Source organism: Rhinopithecus bieti, unplaced genomic scaffold (assembly GCF_001698545.2).
Source record: "Rhinopithecus bieti isolate Rb0 unplaced genomic scaffold, ASM169854v2 scaffold_17861, whole genome shotgun sequence".
Lineage (NCBI taxonomy): Eukaryota > Metazoa > Chordata > Mammalia > Primates > Cercopithecidae > Rhinopithecus > Rhinopithecus bieti.
Genome location: NW_016809830.1, coordinates 2,892,440 through 2,911,495, shown reverse-complemented (window position 1 = coordinate 2,911,495; position 19,056 = coordinate 2,892,440). Strand labels below are relative to the sequence as shown.

Here is a 19,056-nt window from a genome sequence, read left to right as displayed (position 1 = left end):
TGCCACTCCAGGGTTAGCCATGAAGGGTGATACTTAGAAAGGAGAGTCTGCACTGTACTGCCGGGGTTCTAATGCCAGGCAGCTGCTTGGCCATGGACAATCGGTTACACTTTCCAAGACTCTTCCATTTCAAGAAAGAGACAATAAAACCACCTACTCATCGATAAGGATTTAATGAGATATTAATACAAAAACTTTACTATTATTGATATTTACTACCAGAGGGTGACTCAACTAAGGTCACACAAAGTCTCCCAAATTTGGGGGCAATACTCCTCTCACTGGATACCTATAGAGTGTCCCTCCTTTGTCTTCAATGACATCTGAAGTGGACCACACTACTCTGAACCTTGAGAGGGCCAACACTAGTTTCAACTTGGGCCAGGTGCAGTGGCTCACATTTGTAATCACACCTTCCCTTGGGAGGCGACAGCAGGATGATCACTTGAGCCCAGGGGTTACAGACCAGCCTGGGGAACATAGCAAGCCCCTGTCTCTACAAAAAAAATTAAAAATTGAAAAATAAACGAATTAAAATATCAATTTTGGTGGGAAGGATTGTCATGGTATTATAATATTTGGTACCATGATAAGTTGTCTTAGGATTTCTGATAACTCATCTGAGTTGGCTTTAGTCTTTCTGTCACCATGGTAGGCAGGCTGTGAATAACCCTTCATATGCATGATACTGCTTCACCGTCAATGTCCATCCCTTCCTGGGCCTTCCCAGGGGGCCGTGCAGGGAGGCTTTGCCTATTCTTGGCCCTCCCAGACACTCTTGTTTCTGCCATAATGTAATCTATGGGTCTGAAAATCTGGGGGCTGCAATGCTGGGCACCATCAAGGAAGAGAACAAGAGAGATGGATGGATGTATCTTGATTCGATAAGTCAAATCAGATTAAACCAATGGCATTTCGGAGATTTTTCTGAATACTTTTTTCCTTAGGAACTTGTTACTGAACTTGGTTGCAACTTTTCTTAGCTGAAGTTGAGAGACTATGGCTGGGAGAAGCCAGCTACCTGGGGGTGGGATAGGAGTGCGGGTTGGGAGGGTGGTGGTTGATTTGGGGGATAATTCCACTTTACCTTTGTGAATTTCAGCTCTTATGGGTAGAGATATGAAGTTGTTTCCATACTTGTATCTTTTTTTTTTTTTTTTTTTTGAGATGGAGTCTCAGTCACCCAGGCTGGAGAACAGTGGTGCGATCTCGGTTCCCTGCAATCTCCGCCTCCCGGTTCAAGCGATTCTCCCGCCTCAGTCTGCCAAGTAGCTGGGATTACAGACATATGCCACCACACTTGGCTAATTTTTGTATTTTTAGTAGAGACGAGGTTTAGCCATGTTGGCCAGGCTGGTCTAGAACTCCTGACCTCAAGTGATCCGCCCACCTCAGCCTCTCAACGTGCTGGGATTACAGGTGTGAGCCACTGCGCCCAGCCAATATTTATAGTCTTTTTAAATTTTGTCCTGACAAAGATAGGAAGAAAGGTAGGATGAAGGGCATGGCCCCTGCAGATGGATCCTTAAAAGAAAGAACAAGAGCTGCTCAGCCCCAGAATGCTGCCAGTCCCACCCCTTGTGCCATCACCTACTCTCTGATCCCTCTCCTGCCTTCGTCCTCACCTTTGTGTTGTCTGAAGAGTGGGTATAACATTCGGAGCCTCCCAGCCTTCCAGGCAGGGTTGACCCAGAGTGCACAGTGGCTTTCATTGTCTCAGGCCTGGATCCCTTGGCCAAGAGGCCTAGGAATATACCTGTGGAAAGTTCTGGAAAATAGTACCCCTTCCTCACCAAGTCCCTTGACCAATGCTCAGTTTCTTCTGGAGGTGATCCAAGGAAGTGGCTCCTTTGTGGCCACACTCGGCACCCCGTCTCTCATTTTCTCAACTTTAAAGGGGAAATAATCACGCTGAAGGGTGCTCAAATGGATCAGCCAGGGTGGGGAAGGGAGGAATGATCGTCCCATGCGAGGAGCTGTTGATGGCACAGGAAAGTGTAGCACAGAGAAGACTTAGGGTGGGCATGACGGTGTCTCAAGGACTCTTCAAGGACCAGAGGGCAGTGCAGAATAGGACCATGTGACAGGGGAAGAGCTAGGGAGACATATTTAGGTTCAATATAAGGAAGAGTTTGCAAAATTCAGTTTTCTCCGAAGACGAGAAGAAGTGAGTTCTCCAGCACTGGAGATGTTCAAGAACACCACGAGCACTAGGCAAGGATGCAATTAAGGAGAATGGGCAGTTAGATTAGATGAATGGGTCTCGGCTGGGGGTGACTGCACTCCTACCCTCAGAAAGGGACAATGGCAATGTCTGGAGATATTCTGGTTGTCACAACTGAGAGGTCCTACTGGCCTCTAATGGATGGGGACCAGGGACACTGCTCAATATCCTGCCATGCATGGGACGGCACCACCACAAAGAATTATCAGGTCCAAAATATGAATAGCATTGAGGTTGAGAAACCCTAAATTAGATAAGCTGTAAAGCCTGAGTGGAGGGTAATCGCCCCCTCCCATCTGTCTGGCAACCCAGAAGACTGTGAAAGGGAATCAGCGACATGTTGGGAAGAGCTGGATTTCAAGCAGGACCGTGCAGTAAGATTTTCAAGTAGATGAATCTCAGAAATATATTTTCAGTTTCAAACATTGTGGGTTATATTTTGGGATGCTGGCCATTTCTGCTATAGCCAAAACTATGAGCCTGTCATTCTCCACACAGCAAATTTTCTGTTCCCACCATTTGTACCTACTTCTGTGTACAAGTTAGAAGGCAAAGATCTAGAGACAGGATGGGCTAGGGAGTGGAGAAGAATAGAAAACAAGCAAACAGAGGAAACTACGGTGAGGTTTCACTCAAAGGCCTTTAAGAATGATCCCTGATATCTCTTCTAAAATTATCTTTTAATCCCCCTTTTATGCCTGCTGGGTAGTGCAATTTGTCAAACCCCAGAAAAACCCTAGAATTACAATGAAATTCATTGTTACCAGATGCGTGAATCGATCAGATGGCTCTGAGGTCAACTCTTGGCTCTGTCAATTACCATCTGGCCCTGGGCAAGTTATTTAACCTTTCTGAGCCTCAGTTTCCTCATTTATAAAATGGGGTAAATAACACCCACCTCATGGGATAGCTGTGAAGAGCACATGAACAAATGCATGGAACAATCACATGCAGTCCCTGGCACATAATAAGTACTCACTAAGCAGCAGCTATTACTTGTATGATCTCCTTCTCAGGAGACTTAAATAGCACAACACTGGATTAGGCCTTGAACAAGAAAATGATGCTATCTTGAAAATCACAATCTAACACAGAAATTAGCCTGCCCTAATTACAGTTGTCCACTATTATTAATTTAAAGAATAAGTAGCTGCTGGACAACAGATACACATGATCTCATTTAACTGTCCTACCATCCTAGGGAGGGAAGCATTACCAACTCAATTCACAGATGAAGAAACTGACATGCCCATGCTAAGTGAGGTGCCAATCATAGCTCCTAAATGGCCGAGAAGGAATTGGAACCCAGGCCAGCCTGACTCCTAAACTCCTCACCACTGCCTCCTTGTTCTCCGTCATTCCCCTTCTTGCTCTGCTTCCTTCACTCCAGCCTGGACCTGGGAATCTTGGAGCATCTCATGGCAGCAAGACCTGCCCTTAAAGCCTTCACTGGCTCCACATATAAATGGCCAGTCACAGCTTAAGGTATTTCCCCACACTGAGCTATTTTCACTTGGCAAAAATAGCCACTAAACTTAAGCAGAGACTCTCAGCCTGGAATCCCCGAAAAGCAATGGCAGAGATGCGTGAGCTATTTTCCATATTTCAAAAAGCCATGAAGAAACTAAAATGCAATCGTTCATTGATTTATATTGGAATTACATCGACTCTCTGTGGTGATACTGGTTGTTTCAACCTGATTAGAAGCTCTGATTGATAGACGGTTCCTTATGTCTTTGATGAATAAAAAACTGGGAAATCTAAATATATATGGCCTGTTGCACAGTTAAAAGCTCATCAAAGCCTGAACTCAGCCATGCATGGTAGCTCACGCCTGTAATCCCAGCACTTTGCAGGGCCAAGGTGGGAGGATAGCTTGAGCCCAGGAGTTCAAGACCAGCCTGGGCAACACGGCGAAACCCCGTTTCTACAAAAAATACAAAATCTAGCCAGCCATGGTGGCATGCACCTGTAGTGTCAGCTATTTGGAAGGCTGAGATGGGAGAATCACTTGAGCCGGGGAGGTCAAGGCTGCAGTGAGCCGCAATTGCACCACTACACTCCAGCCTGGGCAACAGAGGGAGACCTTGTCTCAAAACAAAAACAAAAACAAACCCCAAATCACAAAATACCCCTGAGCCCCATGGGATGAAATAACTTTACAAATGCACTCGGTGATGAACTATGCGGGGTCACTGAGCTAAAAGGTCACAGCATAAATCATGGAATAACAGGCACTAGTTGGTTCTGGTAGAGTTTCTCAGCTATCTGTCAAACTCCATGGACTCTTTCTTCCACAGTGATGCAGTCAGAGCCAGCCATAACTGATTATTAAGACTGTAACCCCCAATCTCTCTTGCAGTTGGCTATGACCATGTGTTTGACTTTTTACTAACGAAACACGAGCAGAAGAGATAAATGCTTCATTTTGGCTGGTATGTTAAGAGAGCGGGTGTGCCTCCTCCATCTTCCCCTTTTTGGCAGCTGCAACCCAAGCCGTGCAGACAAATAGGAAAATGCTCATCACATGTGGTCCGTAGACCAGCTGCTCATCCCCAAACTATTTGTTTCCCATCCACAATGAGATAAAGATCTTGTGCTAGGACACAAATCAATGACCTCTCTACACACGTTGTTTAGTACAGCTGACATTTTTCTTTCATAGCAAGATGCTCTTGATGAAGGAAGCAGTGCATTGACTTACATTCTGACGCAAGCTCCTTCTCTCCCTGCAGGCCAGCCCTTTGAGTAGTGCTGATGTAGGGAACGGTGGCGACTGAAGGTGGTATGAACCCAGGTTCTGAATATCAATATGGAACAGAGCTGCCTGCCAATCTGGAACACCTGCCCTGGACAGAAAAGAGAAACAGACTTCTCTTTTGAATGGGTCACTGCATTGCAAGGTCTCTGTCTCATAAGAGTTCAGCTTTCCCCTAACTACGTCAGTGTTAATGATATTTACCCAGCTGTCTGTAGTGAGGATTTTAAGAGGTGTATGAGAGGACGCCCAGCCAGGATCTACTGGGCCTTATTCCTATCAACGGAATCAAACATGCAAAGCTTCCATTCTCTAACTGGAAACAGTTCACTGTCTTTTCTGGTGAGAAGTTTGGATTCAGCCTCCTTTTCCTGGAGGACAATGTATCGATTCAAATCTCTTGAGTTCCATCTTTGTGCCTAAGACTGGGCCAGGCACTGTGGATGCAGTATCAAGCAAAATGACATGGGTGCTGTCCTTATAGGGTGCCACAGCAAGTCATGTGGCCCAGCCGTGGTCTGCAGGCAGGAAACCTGTAGGCTGGGGTGGCTTTGGAGCAAGAGCTAAGGTGAATGGAGGGGCCTAGACATCTCCTGGCCTGTAATGGACACAAGAAACAGTGTTGCCCGAATTAGCAGAAGTGTTGTGCTTTCTAAAGAATTATTTCTACACTTGAATGTCTTTACAGTGGCTTCCCCTTAGTTTCATGGGGATGGTGGGAGGTGGAGGATTTCATTTGAAAGACTCTAAAATAATCTTGGTTAACCTAAAGAGAAAGCATTTTTCTACAACTTAATTTGGAGAGAGAAGAGTTTAATGCGTCTCCAAAGATCCAGGGTTGCAGAAGGCATTTCTTAGGTTTATTGTTCATTCACCAAATACTTCTCAAGCACCACTATGATCCAGGTGCTCCACGGACACACAGAGGAACAACACCAAGTCCCTGTTTTGAAGCAAGCTCACTGCGTGGGAGGCAGCAAGCCTAGGGATGATCAGTTGCCTGCCAGTGGAACACTTGCCTACTGACAGAGCCTGGGGACGAAATGCAGAGAGGCTGGGAACCCAGGAGGTATGGAGCCCACGCCAATATGTGGGCCTTTTTCTTTTGATTTTCACTTGAATCACTCCCTGAGGATAGTATTATTGTATTTTGTTGGAGGATAGTATTATTGTATTTTGTTGGAGGGTAGTATTATTGTATTTTGTTGGCTGCCAAACTATTAATGATCTTAAAATTAACTTTCTTTCTCTTAGACCCAGACACATGCATGAAAATACTCTTCAGATCCAAGAATACTCAGTCATGCAATGTGAGTGTGTAATCACTTAAGAATGTATTGAAGGCCAGGCGCGGTGGCTCACACCTGTTATCCCAGCACTTGGGGAGGCCACGGCTCACTTGAGGTCAGGAGTTCAAGACTAGCCTGGCCAACATGGTGAAACCCCATCTCTACTAAAAATACAAAAATTAGCTGGATGTGATGGTGCATGCCTGTGATCTCAGCTACTCTACAGGCAGAGACGGGAGAATAGCTTGAGCCAGGGAAGCAGAGGCTGCAGTGAGCCAAGATTACACCATTGCACTCCAGTCTGGGTGGCAGAGCAAGACTCTGTCTCATAAAAACAAAAACAAAACAAAAAAAAACAATGTATTGAATCAGCAGATACTCAGACACAAGTGTATGTTTTCAACTTTATCAATAACAATATCAATACCATGTTGACATGGAACAGTAAAGACCCACCAGGGAGGCAATTAACAAGCATTTGGGGAGGAACAGACCTCACCTATTCCAACCACACGGCCAACTCTGGCAGCCAAAACGTGGGCAACAGCATCCTACCAGCTTCTATTTATTGTTGCATTGCTATGGTGCTGATCCCCTTTGTATCCACGGTATTTAGAACCTCGGGGATTGGGCTGCTGACCATTCTTTAGATCTGAGAACAGAAGGAGCAGAGGAACGTTGAGCAACTCTAGAGGGGTGTGTATGTGGCAGTTTAGGGACAGTTTGAGCTTTCGGGTAGAGGCAGCCTAGGGAAATCGGCATAAAGCAGTTTCTTTCTCTATTCCATGGAAGCTGCATGCTTGTGAAAAGGGCCAGGTGTCTTCTGTCTTGCATGCAAGTGGGCAGGGCTGCCTGGTAATACCAGGTGGGTTAAGGATACTGCCTTTAAACTTAAGGTGGAGGGCAGCAGGGAAAGACAGAGAGAGAGAGAGAGAGAGAGAGAGAGAGAGAGAGAGAGAGAGAGATGGTGGGGCAGGGAGGGAAGGGGAGGGGAGGAGAAGAGAGGAGGGGAGGAGAGCTGCAAAAAAAAAAGGCAAGGTCCAGAGAAAGAGAGAGAGATCTGCAAGAAGGAGGCAAAGTCCCGAAGTCTATGGACTGGGACAGCAAAGATGTGGCCTGCGAAGAGAAAGGTCTGGAGAATCAGAAGGCCTTTCAATGGTGGTTCTAAATCCCTCCAGCAAAGCCCATCTATCTTTACAGCTCACCCGTCTCCATCTACACCACCCCCCACCCCTCCCGGTCCAGATCAGGCAGCGGGGTCGCCCTCTCCAGGAATTTCAGGGCAGCTAACACTGGAGGAGCCGGCGAGCCTGGAGAGGGAGGAGTTCACTAAATTGTGTTGGATGTAAGGCGTCGAGGACCGGAGGAATTAATCCGATGTGGGGAAGGCGGACGGGGCTACGAGGAAAAAAGAGGGGGCAATGTACACTCAGCCTTTTCGTCACTCGGCGGGGAGATGGATGGTTTTCCGGACCGGGCGTCCCAGCGCCCCGGCTAGCTATAGGGAGACGTCAGAGCGCTCCGGTCCGCGGTAGAAGAGCCCCCCAGCCCCCCCGCGCCCGGGCTTCCATATAAAGTAGGGGCCCTAGTGGAGGCCGCAGCAGTAGCACCAGCGGCTGCGGCGGCGGAGCTCCTCTGAGGTCCGGGTCACCAGTCGCTGCTCTGCCAGTAGGGCGCACAACCCAGCCTCGCCCAGCGTCTCCGCCGCGCTCCAAGGGCTTCCCGTCCGGACCATGCGCGGCCGCGAGCTCCCGCTGGTCCTACTGGCGCTGGTCCTCTGCCAGGCGCCCCGGGGGCGAGCGGTCCCGCTGCCTGCGGGCGGAGGGACAGTGCTGACCAAGATGTACCCGCGCGGCAACCACTGGGCGGTGGGTGAGTGTCCTGGCCGCGGGAGCCGCGCGCTTGGCCTCCTCTGGATCAGCCAGCCAGAGGGGACCTGTCTCCCCATTTCTTTGCGTTTCCCGGGCCCAGCTTTGGGAGCTGGGTTTGCTGTGACCCTTCTACCGAAACACCTTCCCAATTCTCCTAAAACTCCACCTCACCTTTCCCCATTCTAGGGAGCCCATGAGTCCCTCACCAGCTGCAAGCTGGTCCCCTGATCCTTTCCCGCTCGCTTCCAGCCCGTGTCTCCCCGTGTTCCCCAGGGCACCCGAGCTCCCAACTGCCAACCCCGGTGCAGATCGTCTTCCCTCTGCGTGCATCCTACATCTCCTTTTGTCCGCCTAGTCTCACCCTGTCTGGCAGGGTACTCTCCTAGAATAATCTTGGGGAGCGTTGTCCCTTAAGAACATCTCAGAACCCTGGTCCAGCTCGGTGGCCTCAACACCGACCGGCATGGGCTGAAATCTAAGCTGCGCCTATGAGCCCCGCAAAGCCACAGGTGTGGGGACCTCGGGCGCAGCGCTCCCGCCCTGGATTTCATATCTGTTCAGTGCGCAGTGCCCTGAATCCCGCCTGTCTGTGGCTCTCTGGAGTTTCCACAGTCCTTCTCTTCGAGTTGCAGCGATATTCTTTTCCCTGCCCTTTTGTCCTCCCTCTTTCCAGCCTACAGGCTCTGAGCTTGGGGAATCTCGCCTGCTCTCCAAGCTCATCCCGATCTCTCTGCCCCTCTGAGCTCCGCTCTTTCTCCGCCCCTCTAGACCCACGACTTCGCCCTTTCCCCTCGCTCCTTTCCCTTTTCCTCTGCAACAGGTCCTGCTCTCTAGGCACCGGCTTGGAGGCTCCTCGCCACGGCCCCCAGAACCCGGGCGGAGAGGACGGCCGCGCTGCAGGTGGGGAGGGCGCCCGAGGGTGGGGTCAGGATTCTGCCCCGCGCGCACTCACTGCTTTCGCTCAGCTGGGAGGCAGGAAGCGACCCATAGCCTCGGCTCACCCAGCATCAAGCTTCCAGCAACGCGAGCATCCAAATTCCGCCTACTCCACCCACCCGCCCCAAAGTCAACTACAACACCCCACCAGCTTCGTAGGAAGCTGGTTAATCCCTGAAGGAGATTTTAAGGGTGTTGTGCCATTGCTGTGTGCGTGTGTGTGTGTGTGTGTGGTGTGTGTGTGTGTGTATTTCCTTAGCCATCACTTAGAAGGCGGGGGCGGGGGGGCGGGGAGGGCTGGAGAACGGTGTGTTGAACAGGTACTTGCTAATTCATATATCGGCTCATTTACAAATCTTGATAGAAGACAAAGAATTTGGGGAAAAGAGTGGGACTGGAACTGTTGCTTCCTCAGCTCTTCTGTGTTGTGTGTGCTTTTGTGAGGGAAGTCAAGATCTTTGGGTTGCAATACTGTGGTTTTCACTGTTGCTAAAATAATCATTTGCCAAGTCTTGACAGTTCCAGGAATGAGAGGATAGACTGCTGAGGGACAGGAGGAACCCAGCAGTCTAGGGTGGAGAGGAGAGGTTGGAATGGGTGAAGCTGAAAAACCCTGCGTTTCAAGAATGAAGGATGCTTAGCAGGTGTTGAAGAATCCAAATTTAGAATTGATGCTTCTCAAAGAGGGCTTCTGGGAGCTTAGATCAAGTGGCCATTATCGGACCCAGCCAATGAGGCTGGAAAGGTGGAATGAAACTTCTGGATTCCCAATCTCTTTTTACTCATCGATATTATTGTACTAATAAAGCTTATTATTAGGTAACCCTTGCAGGCCCAAAGGAGGACAATAGAGTTAACTGGGGAGCGGCATCATGTTATCTCTGGTACAAGTCAAGCCAGTCTTGATTTGCTGTAGTTCTGCAGAACATCTGTCTCCAGGTATTTAGGGTGTCTGCCATTTAATTGCTCTTCATAGTGGTACTTGAGCATTTCTAATCTAAAAGAATACCAACCAGTGGTGACCCCAAATACTACTTTCATATTTATTCTCAAATGCACTTCTTTCTCTGCCTTTGATAGCTGTGCAGAGTTGAGGAGGAGCGAGGGAAAGAGGGAGGTGAAGTAGAAACTCACATTTTGGCCTAAAATTACCTTGTGGTTGAGAAAAAGTTTGCTTTGAGTACAATGACCTCTGTTGGAATGTAAGCATTGACAAGGATGAATGATGTTAGATTTTAAATTCAGCTTTCAATTATCCCAAGAAAATGCTTATCCTCTTCAATCACCAAAGACATGTAGTTTCGTTTTAATTATATAAAACTAAAACTACATACTGCTGTCCACGAAGGTGCTGTCAGCACACATTTACAGGCTTGGTAAGTAAATTGCTTCTTCCAGCTGAGAGAAGGATGGCGCAGCAATGGAAAAAAGGTTAACAGTTTGCAAACTTAACAAATTTTTATCCGCTTGATGTTTGTGGAAATGTTTTGTTTGTGTGATGAAAATATAGGTCAACACTTACACTGGTGACTATTCCCTGTGCACCCATGAAATGCTCCTAACTGTGGTTCTAACTTGGATGTGAGACATATCGTAGAAGGCTGAATTTGGAAATACCAGTATTCAGCTGCAGAATGGCTTGTTATGGCTCAAGAAACTGTGGAATAGAATTTAAGTGTGGATCCAGAAAAACTAGTTCTTAGGAGGACTCAACACTTTCATCTATGCCGTATTCATTTCTGTTTCAAACCATCCCTTTAGTAGTATCTTTAAATGATTTAATAAAAAGAACAAAAGCTTTTTTTTCTCTGATCAAGGTTTTATTTTTTCAAGTGACTGTCTTTTGTCTATGGTGAGATTTCCATTATTATGATATGGGCACTTGACAAATGATGTTGGGAGAAGAGGTGGGAGTGGGCATATCATCCATGTTGCCATGGAGATGATTATTTGGTTGACAGTCACTAGCTCAAAAGTGAAATCAGACCCAGGGAATGTGTACTTCCCTGGGATGTTATAGATAGCGTGCTCTCCTTAACAACCAGTCTATGGATCTAGAGGTAAAGAACGGATCCCGACACATTCCCCAGATATGCATGTACTGAAATTTAGTACAATCACAGACTGGAGAATGACTTTCTCCTCCCATTTTAGAAAAACCCACAAAATTATTCAGGCATGACAAAAATGAGGTTCTTATGTGTGATATCTCCATCACTCCTCTGTTTTATTGGCAATAACTCTTTCTCATTTCCAGCATTCTAATTAGATGATAGGCAGTTAGAAGGGCAAGGTGATCTAGGTCATTACTGGGAGTATCAGGATTCTAGTCCTGCCTTCCAATCATCATGATTCAATTTCCTCCATATAAATAAAACCAAATGCATCACTACTTCCTGGGAAGTTGCACAACGTAATCACTGTTATGGCTGAATGCAAAGTTACTGAGTGGATAGCTGAGAACCACGTGACCAAGCTGATAAGTGAGGAGCCAATCATTCAGGATTCCAGGCCTTTGCTTGGGACAGTATTCCCAGTTAGGGTCCTGAAATTGTGTGAAGTCTCATGTCATAAGCAATTTGGCAAACGCTAACACTGCAATGCAGTGCAACCTGATTTTAATGCCCCTTAATACTCATAGAATTATTTTTTCTCAATTACATAATGCATCATGATATATTGGTATACAATCCCTATTTTTATAACATTAGAAAGCCTTTTGTAGACCTTATCCTTGTTTCCAGATCCCAGAATGATTTTAGCTGCCTTATATTCTTAGCAAGTTAAAAGACATTGCCAAGCAGTATAATAACGTAGTCTAGATTGTGAGCTGATTTTAATCCTAAAATAGTTACTTACATCTGTGTGACCTCTGATAAGTCTCATTTTCGCCAAACCAGTTAGCATATGGATCAGATGAAATCAAGCACATTTAAACATCCCATAAACTGCAAATCGCAATACACATAAAAGCAATAAAGTTGCTTACAGTGAGGGCTTCTCTGTTGGTGGATAGAACTTCTAGGAAAGGGCCTCTTTCCATTTTAAGACAGAAGATCTTTCAAATTTTATGTTTGTCTTAAATACTTCTAATGCCAGTCAGTGTTGAAATCACAAAGACCTTTTTCCTTGCACATTTTAGATCCAAAGTACCATAGTTTTATTGACGTTAGAAATTTCAAAGTGCTACAAAGTCCAATTACACAGAGAGAGAGGAAAAATCAACAGTAAAAAGTAGAGAACATGAGAATATTCAAGCAAGGGTCTAAAGTGTTAAGAATGCAGACCTTGAACTCTGTACCCACTTCTGATTCCAAGTTATCCCCTCTTGCATACATAAATTTTCGTGTTTTTGGTGGTTTGGCCTCCTTAACAGCAGTTTTTTAAAAAAATTATTTACACGGCTAGCACACATTCCTGGAGCCATTGATAGACTTTCAGACACCCAGGAGAAAATTCTGCATTTATGTGGCTGTAAAGTGTTACTCAGGGCTTGTTTTCAACTTGTTTTCACTACACGCTTAACAAACAATAAATCTAGGTAATTTCCTAGGTTCAATCTCAACTAAAATTCTGAGAAAGTTTAAATGAAAAATTCCTTTGGTATTTTTTACTACAGATAAAAGGAAAGCAATATTTTTTAAAAACCAAACAAAGAAAAGCATGGAGACTTTTATTTTCAGCAGCAATTTAAAATTGGCTGGGGAAGATGTTTAAACTCCATCTTTCAGTTGGAAATAGAATTTGGTGCATACAGAATTGATGATAGAATTTTAGATATGGAAGGCCCCTTATATTTAATCTAGTCTACCCTGTTCATTTCATAGTTGAGAAAATTGAAGACTAGGGGTGCTAAACGACTTGGCAGAGGCCACCTTACTAGCTAGTAGAGGTGCTGGAACCAAGCCCAGGGTTTCTGGGTTGCAGTTCTGAATACTGTCTAGCTCATTGCACATTTTGAACAGACAGCAAAATCTATCTGTTGTTTATGAACTAACTCTTAATAATAAAACATGATTTATTCTGCATTTAGGAGGAAGCAGCACAAACACAACTGATGTCCTTTTAAATTTCTCATTCGCTCATTCCCTTTGGTTAAATTTGTGGCATTATGAGTGTTTTTGTTTTGGTTTTTACAGGGCACTTAATGGGGAAAAAGAGCACAGGGGAGTCTTCTTCTGTTTCTGAGAGAGGGAGCTTAAAGCAGCAGCTGAGAGAGTACATCAGGTGGGAAGAAGCTGCAAGGAATTTGCTGGGTCTCATAGAAGCAAAGGAGAACAGAAACCACCAGCCACCTCAACCCAAGGCCCTGGGCAATCAGCAGCCTTCGTGGGATTCAGAGGATAGCAGCAACTTCAAAGATGTAGGTTCAAAAGGCAAAGGTAAAAGAAACATATGTGCGAGATGGGTGGGAGGTATTTGGGGAGAGGTGGAAAGAGGGCAAGTTCAAATGAGGAAGAATGGAATTGCTTATGATATAAACCTTCATGGTTGCTATATTAGGCTAACACCAATACATGCTAAGCACATTGATAGACAATTTCTATGTTCTCTTCTTTTTGACATAATAGTCAAAAGGATATTGATTCCAAACTCCAATTTAGGAGTTTTTTTCAGCAATTTTGTCTATTTGCTGTTATGCATTGATGGGATATATATATTTTTAATAGCCAGGCCCTATCAGAATGTTTTGATAGTGAGTCTGCAAACTATTTGAGTAAATCCATGTGGATCTACAGATTTTATGTTTACTTCTGGTGAACACTAGTGGAGGTTCCTAGTTTTAGAAAACAGCATTCTTGTTTGCTACCTTTGACACCAAGTAGCACTTCTTCATATTTGTTCCAGGAGTACCTAGTTCAGGTTTCATGCTAGTATTTTAAAACTCAGTGGACATATCTGAGATCAACAAATACATCCTGTATATGATTTTATAGAGGATAGGGGAAAATAATTATACTAAACTGGCAATGCTTAGTTACAAAGACAGTGAACAAGATAAGAGAGAATAAAACTCATAGCAAGAAAGCAAGGCAACTGAAAATGAGGTGATTATCACCAACTTTTAAGTTTCCATGAAATGTATAACAAAATACAAAATAATAATTACAATAACAATGGTGGCTAGTTTTACTGAATATTTACGATAAGCTGAGTATTGGGCTAAGCAGTTTACCTCCATTTTCTCAGCTTATGCTCACAACAGTCTTAGAAGGAAGATTCTACCATTCTCTCCATTTCAGGGGTAAGGAAACTAGTCCCATAGCTTTCCATTGATAAAATCAGGGTAAGGACCTGTGCTCAGTCTGCCTCAGACAGTCTGTACCATGCAAGACATCTTCCAGAAATGGTCGTCATTGATCTTAATATAAAGCATCCAGGCTGAAGGCCTTGCTTCTTGCTGCTTCTGACAATAACTAATATTGTTTTCCACTCACCGTACCTGGAGAGCTTCCTTCTTCACTCATTCATGGTGAAGACTGATGGCCCCTTTAGGGGCTCAGAGCTGCCTTTGCCAAGCCTCAGCTGGCTTTCTGGAGGGAAGCTTTCTATTTCATTGCCCTTTGGGTCTATTGTGGTCTTTCTCTCTCTTTCCTTTCTTTCTTTCCTTCCTTCCTTCCTTCCTTCCTTCCTTCCTTCCTTCCTTTCTTTCTTTTTCTTTCTTTCTTTCTTTTTTTCTTTCTGACAAGTTCTGTCTATGTGGTTTCTTTCTTTTCTTTTCTTTCCTTTCCCTCTCTCTCTCTTTTATTTTTTTGACAAGGACTGGCTCTGTTGCCCAGGCTGGTCTCAAACTCCTGGGCTTAAGTGATTTCCCCAGCCTCGGCCTCCCAAATGTGGGTTTCTATGCTAAATGAAAACTGAATTTCACCTGTTGCACTAAGCACCTAGAGGAAAGTCTTTGTAGATTTTATTCTGAAAAAAAAAAATCCCAGATTAAATAAACCAATACAGAAATAAATACCAACTTTGTGCAAAACCCCAAGCAATTGTCGGGTCCATACCTGTGTCATAGGTGTTATGTCATCAGCCCCCTTCTTTACTGATGGATCCCATACTCTGAGGGCTCTGTGAACTTGCAGGTGACTTCTCAGATTCTAGCTGGCCATGCCTTTTTCACGGTCAGGTGCTTTGCTGGAGTTCCTGTAGGTGGATATCCAACAGCAGTACCCTTCTCATTTGTCTGAACAGTAACAAAAATTGCCGCCACAAGACCCTCGAAAATAATTTTTGCAAACATTGAAATGGACTTGCCCTCATAGCTCGTTCATGAAATACTCCCCTCTATTAACACACAATCATGTTACTATTCTATAGTGCCTCATTTTTGAAACAAATAGCAGTGTCCAGTTTGCGTTATTTTATTTCCTCAACCTGGCCCTGCGTATCTTAGGAATCTTTTGGAAAATTCAACTCCTTTCTTAAGGATCAAAAATTTTCCACCATATTCAGAAGAATATTCTGTAAGCTTCAAAGGCAATGGCAAAAAGAATAGCTCCACAAAGGTGTCTGAGAAGCAGTATAATAGGATGGGTCGAGTGGGCAGCCATGGACAGTGACTGCTTAAAAGGGGCAGTCCTTATCCCAAGTGAACTGAAAAGGTCATCAAAAGATTATTTTAAAAAATCAGACTTTCCTTTTCTATTATTTTATGCATTGTTTTCTTTTAACAGGTTTAGAAAGCCCATCTCATTTCATTCCACCTCCAGTTGAATAATTAGTTATTGCACACATTGGTACCATTCTTTTGGCTATATTTCCTAGTAACACAAAAACCAATTCCACAGTTAGTCTTTGCAGAGACCAAAATATTTTATTGCTTCTCTTGCACTGGAAATTCCACCTCAATGAAAGTATGTTGTTACGAAAATTGAGAACACCTTACAATGATCTTATTCAAAAAGAAGGGGTGCCAAGAGATTAGTTCCATTAGAAACCCATATATCTCCCATATCTTAGAGTTATGGCAGTGTTAGAGAGAAACTTCATAACTTAGCCAAGCATTGCCAGAATTAGCAGCAGGAGTTTTCAGAGGCTGAAGGACTGTTCTTAAAATTAAAAACTATCTACATATGCTCTCTTCTCTCATTTTAGTAATAAAACATCAAGTACTGTTGCCAACTCTCTTGGAGCTGTAGTTAGAAACTCCAAGCATTTCCTATGTTTTGATGACAAAGATATTTACTTAATTCCTAAAGGATGTGTGTAATGTGCACTGAAACTAGGTTACTCGATCATGGAAACAGCTTCAGAACTTTCAGAGCAATTATGCCCAGCAATGTTCAAGGTTAACCTTAATCCTTTTAACTGTGCCCTTCTCACAAATCTTTTAATTCTTTCTTTCTTTTTCTTTTCTTTTTTTTTTTTTTTTTTGAGATGGAGTCCTGCCCTGTAGCCCAGGCTGGAGTGCAGTGGCGCGATTTCGGCTCACTGCAAGCTCCACCTCCCGGGTTCACGCCATTCTCCTGCCTCAGTCCCCCCGAGTAGCTGGGACTACAGGCGCCCGCCACCACCACACCCGGCTAATTTTTTGTATATATTTTTTTTTTAGTAGAGACGGGGTTTCACCATGTTAGCCAGGATGGTCTTGATCTTCTGATCTCATGATCTGCCCGCCTTGGCCTCCCAAAGTGCTGGGATTACAGGCGTGAGCCACCGCGCCTGGCCCAAATCTTTTAATTCTATTCTGCAATTAATGAAACATTTCCCCATGGTTTCTGCAACATGAGACTGTTCTGTTTCTGCAAGATGAAACTCATCCCCATGGATGAAGCTCCAGGGCCTCATCCATGATCCTGGATGTAGTTGTGCATTGTCCTGAGTTTCAGTGGAGGTTTTAGTTGGCCTTTGGTCTCCCTTTATAATTTGGACTTAGTCCCTTATTCTTTGCAGCTTAGGTCTCTCCCTTTATTTAGTGGACATGAAGGGGGCAAGGAAGTGAGCTACAAAGGCTGTTACGGAAAAGAAATGTGTTCGTTCTTCACTTTTAAGAGACTACTCTCACTGTCTCATCAAATCAGTACAGAGAATAGGAAGATCTTATTTCTGAATATTTGAAATGCTCCAAAGGAAGTGCCAAATATAGAAAAAGCAACATACAATCAAGAATCACTCATAACCTTCTAATTACACTGGCACTTTCTATGAAGGAGCAGAGTAAAGCTGGCTCCCACCTAGAATACAGCTCCTCCCCACCCCAACAGTAGACCCCGCCCATTGCCTCCCAGGTCCTTAATGTTCCTAGGTTCCACAATTCTCTTTTTCCTTTTAGCTTTTATTCCTTCCAGCCAAACCTCTCTTATTCAATATTTTGAGCCAATGGGGGACTTACATAGATTTTTTTCCCCACACATTAGCTGGCCCCTTTTATGACCAGTGACTCATAAGGCAAGATATGTGGTGGCATCTTCGGACAGGCGGCAGTCTTTAATAGGGCAGCCTGGGTTGGTGGAGGCGAGCAAAGCTAATTGGCATGCGTGGGAATCAAACCCCAGGCCCTGGGCTCATTAGCACATGGTCAAAACAACTGAGCCACAGAGCAGATAATAATCTCCCCAAGAATATCAGTAGTTCCTTTATTAGAAACAAATGGCTGATATGGAAGTTGGGGAATCTGAATTGCCAGAGAATCTTGGGAAGAGTAATAAGCTCTAGTATCAACGAAAAGTGTTTTTTCATCTCAGTGCGTAAAGGGTGCTATATGGGAACAAAGAAGTATTTTAAAATTATAACTACTCATTCTTTCTTTAGTCTTAGTTAATTTGAGCAGAAGCCACAACAAGCAAACCACAATAAATTTAGAATTGGCAGAAATCCAAATTAACTCCTCTTCCCAAGTTTCCACACTACTACCATTTACAGTTGTAGGTTTGTAATGTATAATTATGTAATCCAGAAACTAGCTTTGATTTGTGTAATGATGCATTGTCAACGTAAGCAAAGTAAGAATTCAAATTCCACATTCCCAGAATTTACCACTCAGCTGCTCCTCTAGTAATAAGTTCCTGGGGATAGTACATTAACCAACATTGATTAAAACATACCTGAGTAATCATATCAGGGTGCACGTTAAGCTGATAAAACAATAAGATCCCAAAATGCAGTAGCTCAAAAAAAAAAAGTAGAGGTTAATTTGTCTCTTGGGGGACAGCTCTGGTTCTCCAATGTTACATGCTCAGAAACACCTGCAGGGCTTGTGAAAGTACAGATTGCTGCGCTCCGCCCCCAGAGTTTCTGATTTAGTAGATGTTAGGTTGAACCAAGAATTTGCCTTTCTAACAAGCTCCCAAGTGATGCTGATGGCTTGTAGGAATGGATTTACTTCTAGGATTAGACTTCAGCTCACTCTGTTTGCTGAACTCTTTCTAATATTTCTTAAGTTGGTAGACTCTCTGCTCCAGGTTCTCAACGTGAAGGAAGGAACCCCCCAGCTGAACCAGCAATGACAATGATGGCCTCTCTCAAAGGAGAAAAACAAAACCCATAAGAGACTGCGTTCTGCAAGCATCGGTTCTACGGATCATCAACAAGATTTCCTTGTGCAAAATATTCGACTATTCTTGTATCTTTCATCCTTGACTAAATTCATGATTTTCAAGCAGCATCTTCTGGTTCGAACTTGTTTGCTGTGAACAATTGTCGAAAAGAGTCTTCCAATTAATGCTTTTTACATCTAGGCTACCTGTTGGTTAGATTCAAGGCCCCGAGCTGTTACCATTGACAATAAAAGCTTAAACACAGGCTGTTCTCTTATTTCAATCCCAAATGAGAGGATAGTGTGGCAGAGATGAACCAACAGCTTGAGGATGTACTCGTATGCTCACTGACCAAGTCAGGCTGAAGCTCTCCCCTTTGAATCCTTGTAGTGACTAAGAGCCTTTCCAGAGGCTCCCTCACTTTCTCATTCCCATCAGCTGGGCCAGGTTGAAGATGGAGGCTAGCCCTATTCATCACTTAAGAATTCCCTAGTCTTCAGCCCCT

At 44.4% G+C, this 19,056-nt stretch overlaps 1 protein-coding gene across 2 annotated transcripts; it reads left to right on the top strand.

Moving 5' to 3' along the window:
- Positions 1 to 7,881: 7,881 nt before the first annotated feature.
- On the top strand, positions 7,882 to 18,815 carry GRP (gastrin releasing peptide). Of its 2 annotated transcripts, none has more exons than XM_017890456.1 (3): positions 7,882 to 8,143; positions 13,218 to 13,441; positions 18,456 to 18,815. In XM_017890456.1, exons 1-3 carry the CDS (start codon positions 8,005 to 8,007, stop codon positions 18,519 to 18,521), a joined length of 429 nt encoding a protein of 142 aa, XP_017745945.1. In that variant the 5' UTR covers positions 7,882 to 8,004; the 3' UTR covers positions 18,522 to 18,815. The 2 variants fall into 2 exon arrangements, with proteins under 2 accessions (XP_017745945.1, XP_017745944.1); XM_017890455.1 differs by having other exon boundaries at positions 13,218 to 13,460.
- The last annotated feature ends 241 nt before the right edge of the window (positions 18,816 to 19,056 follow it).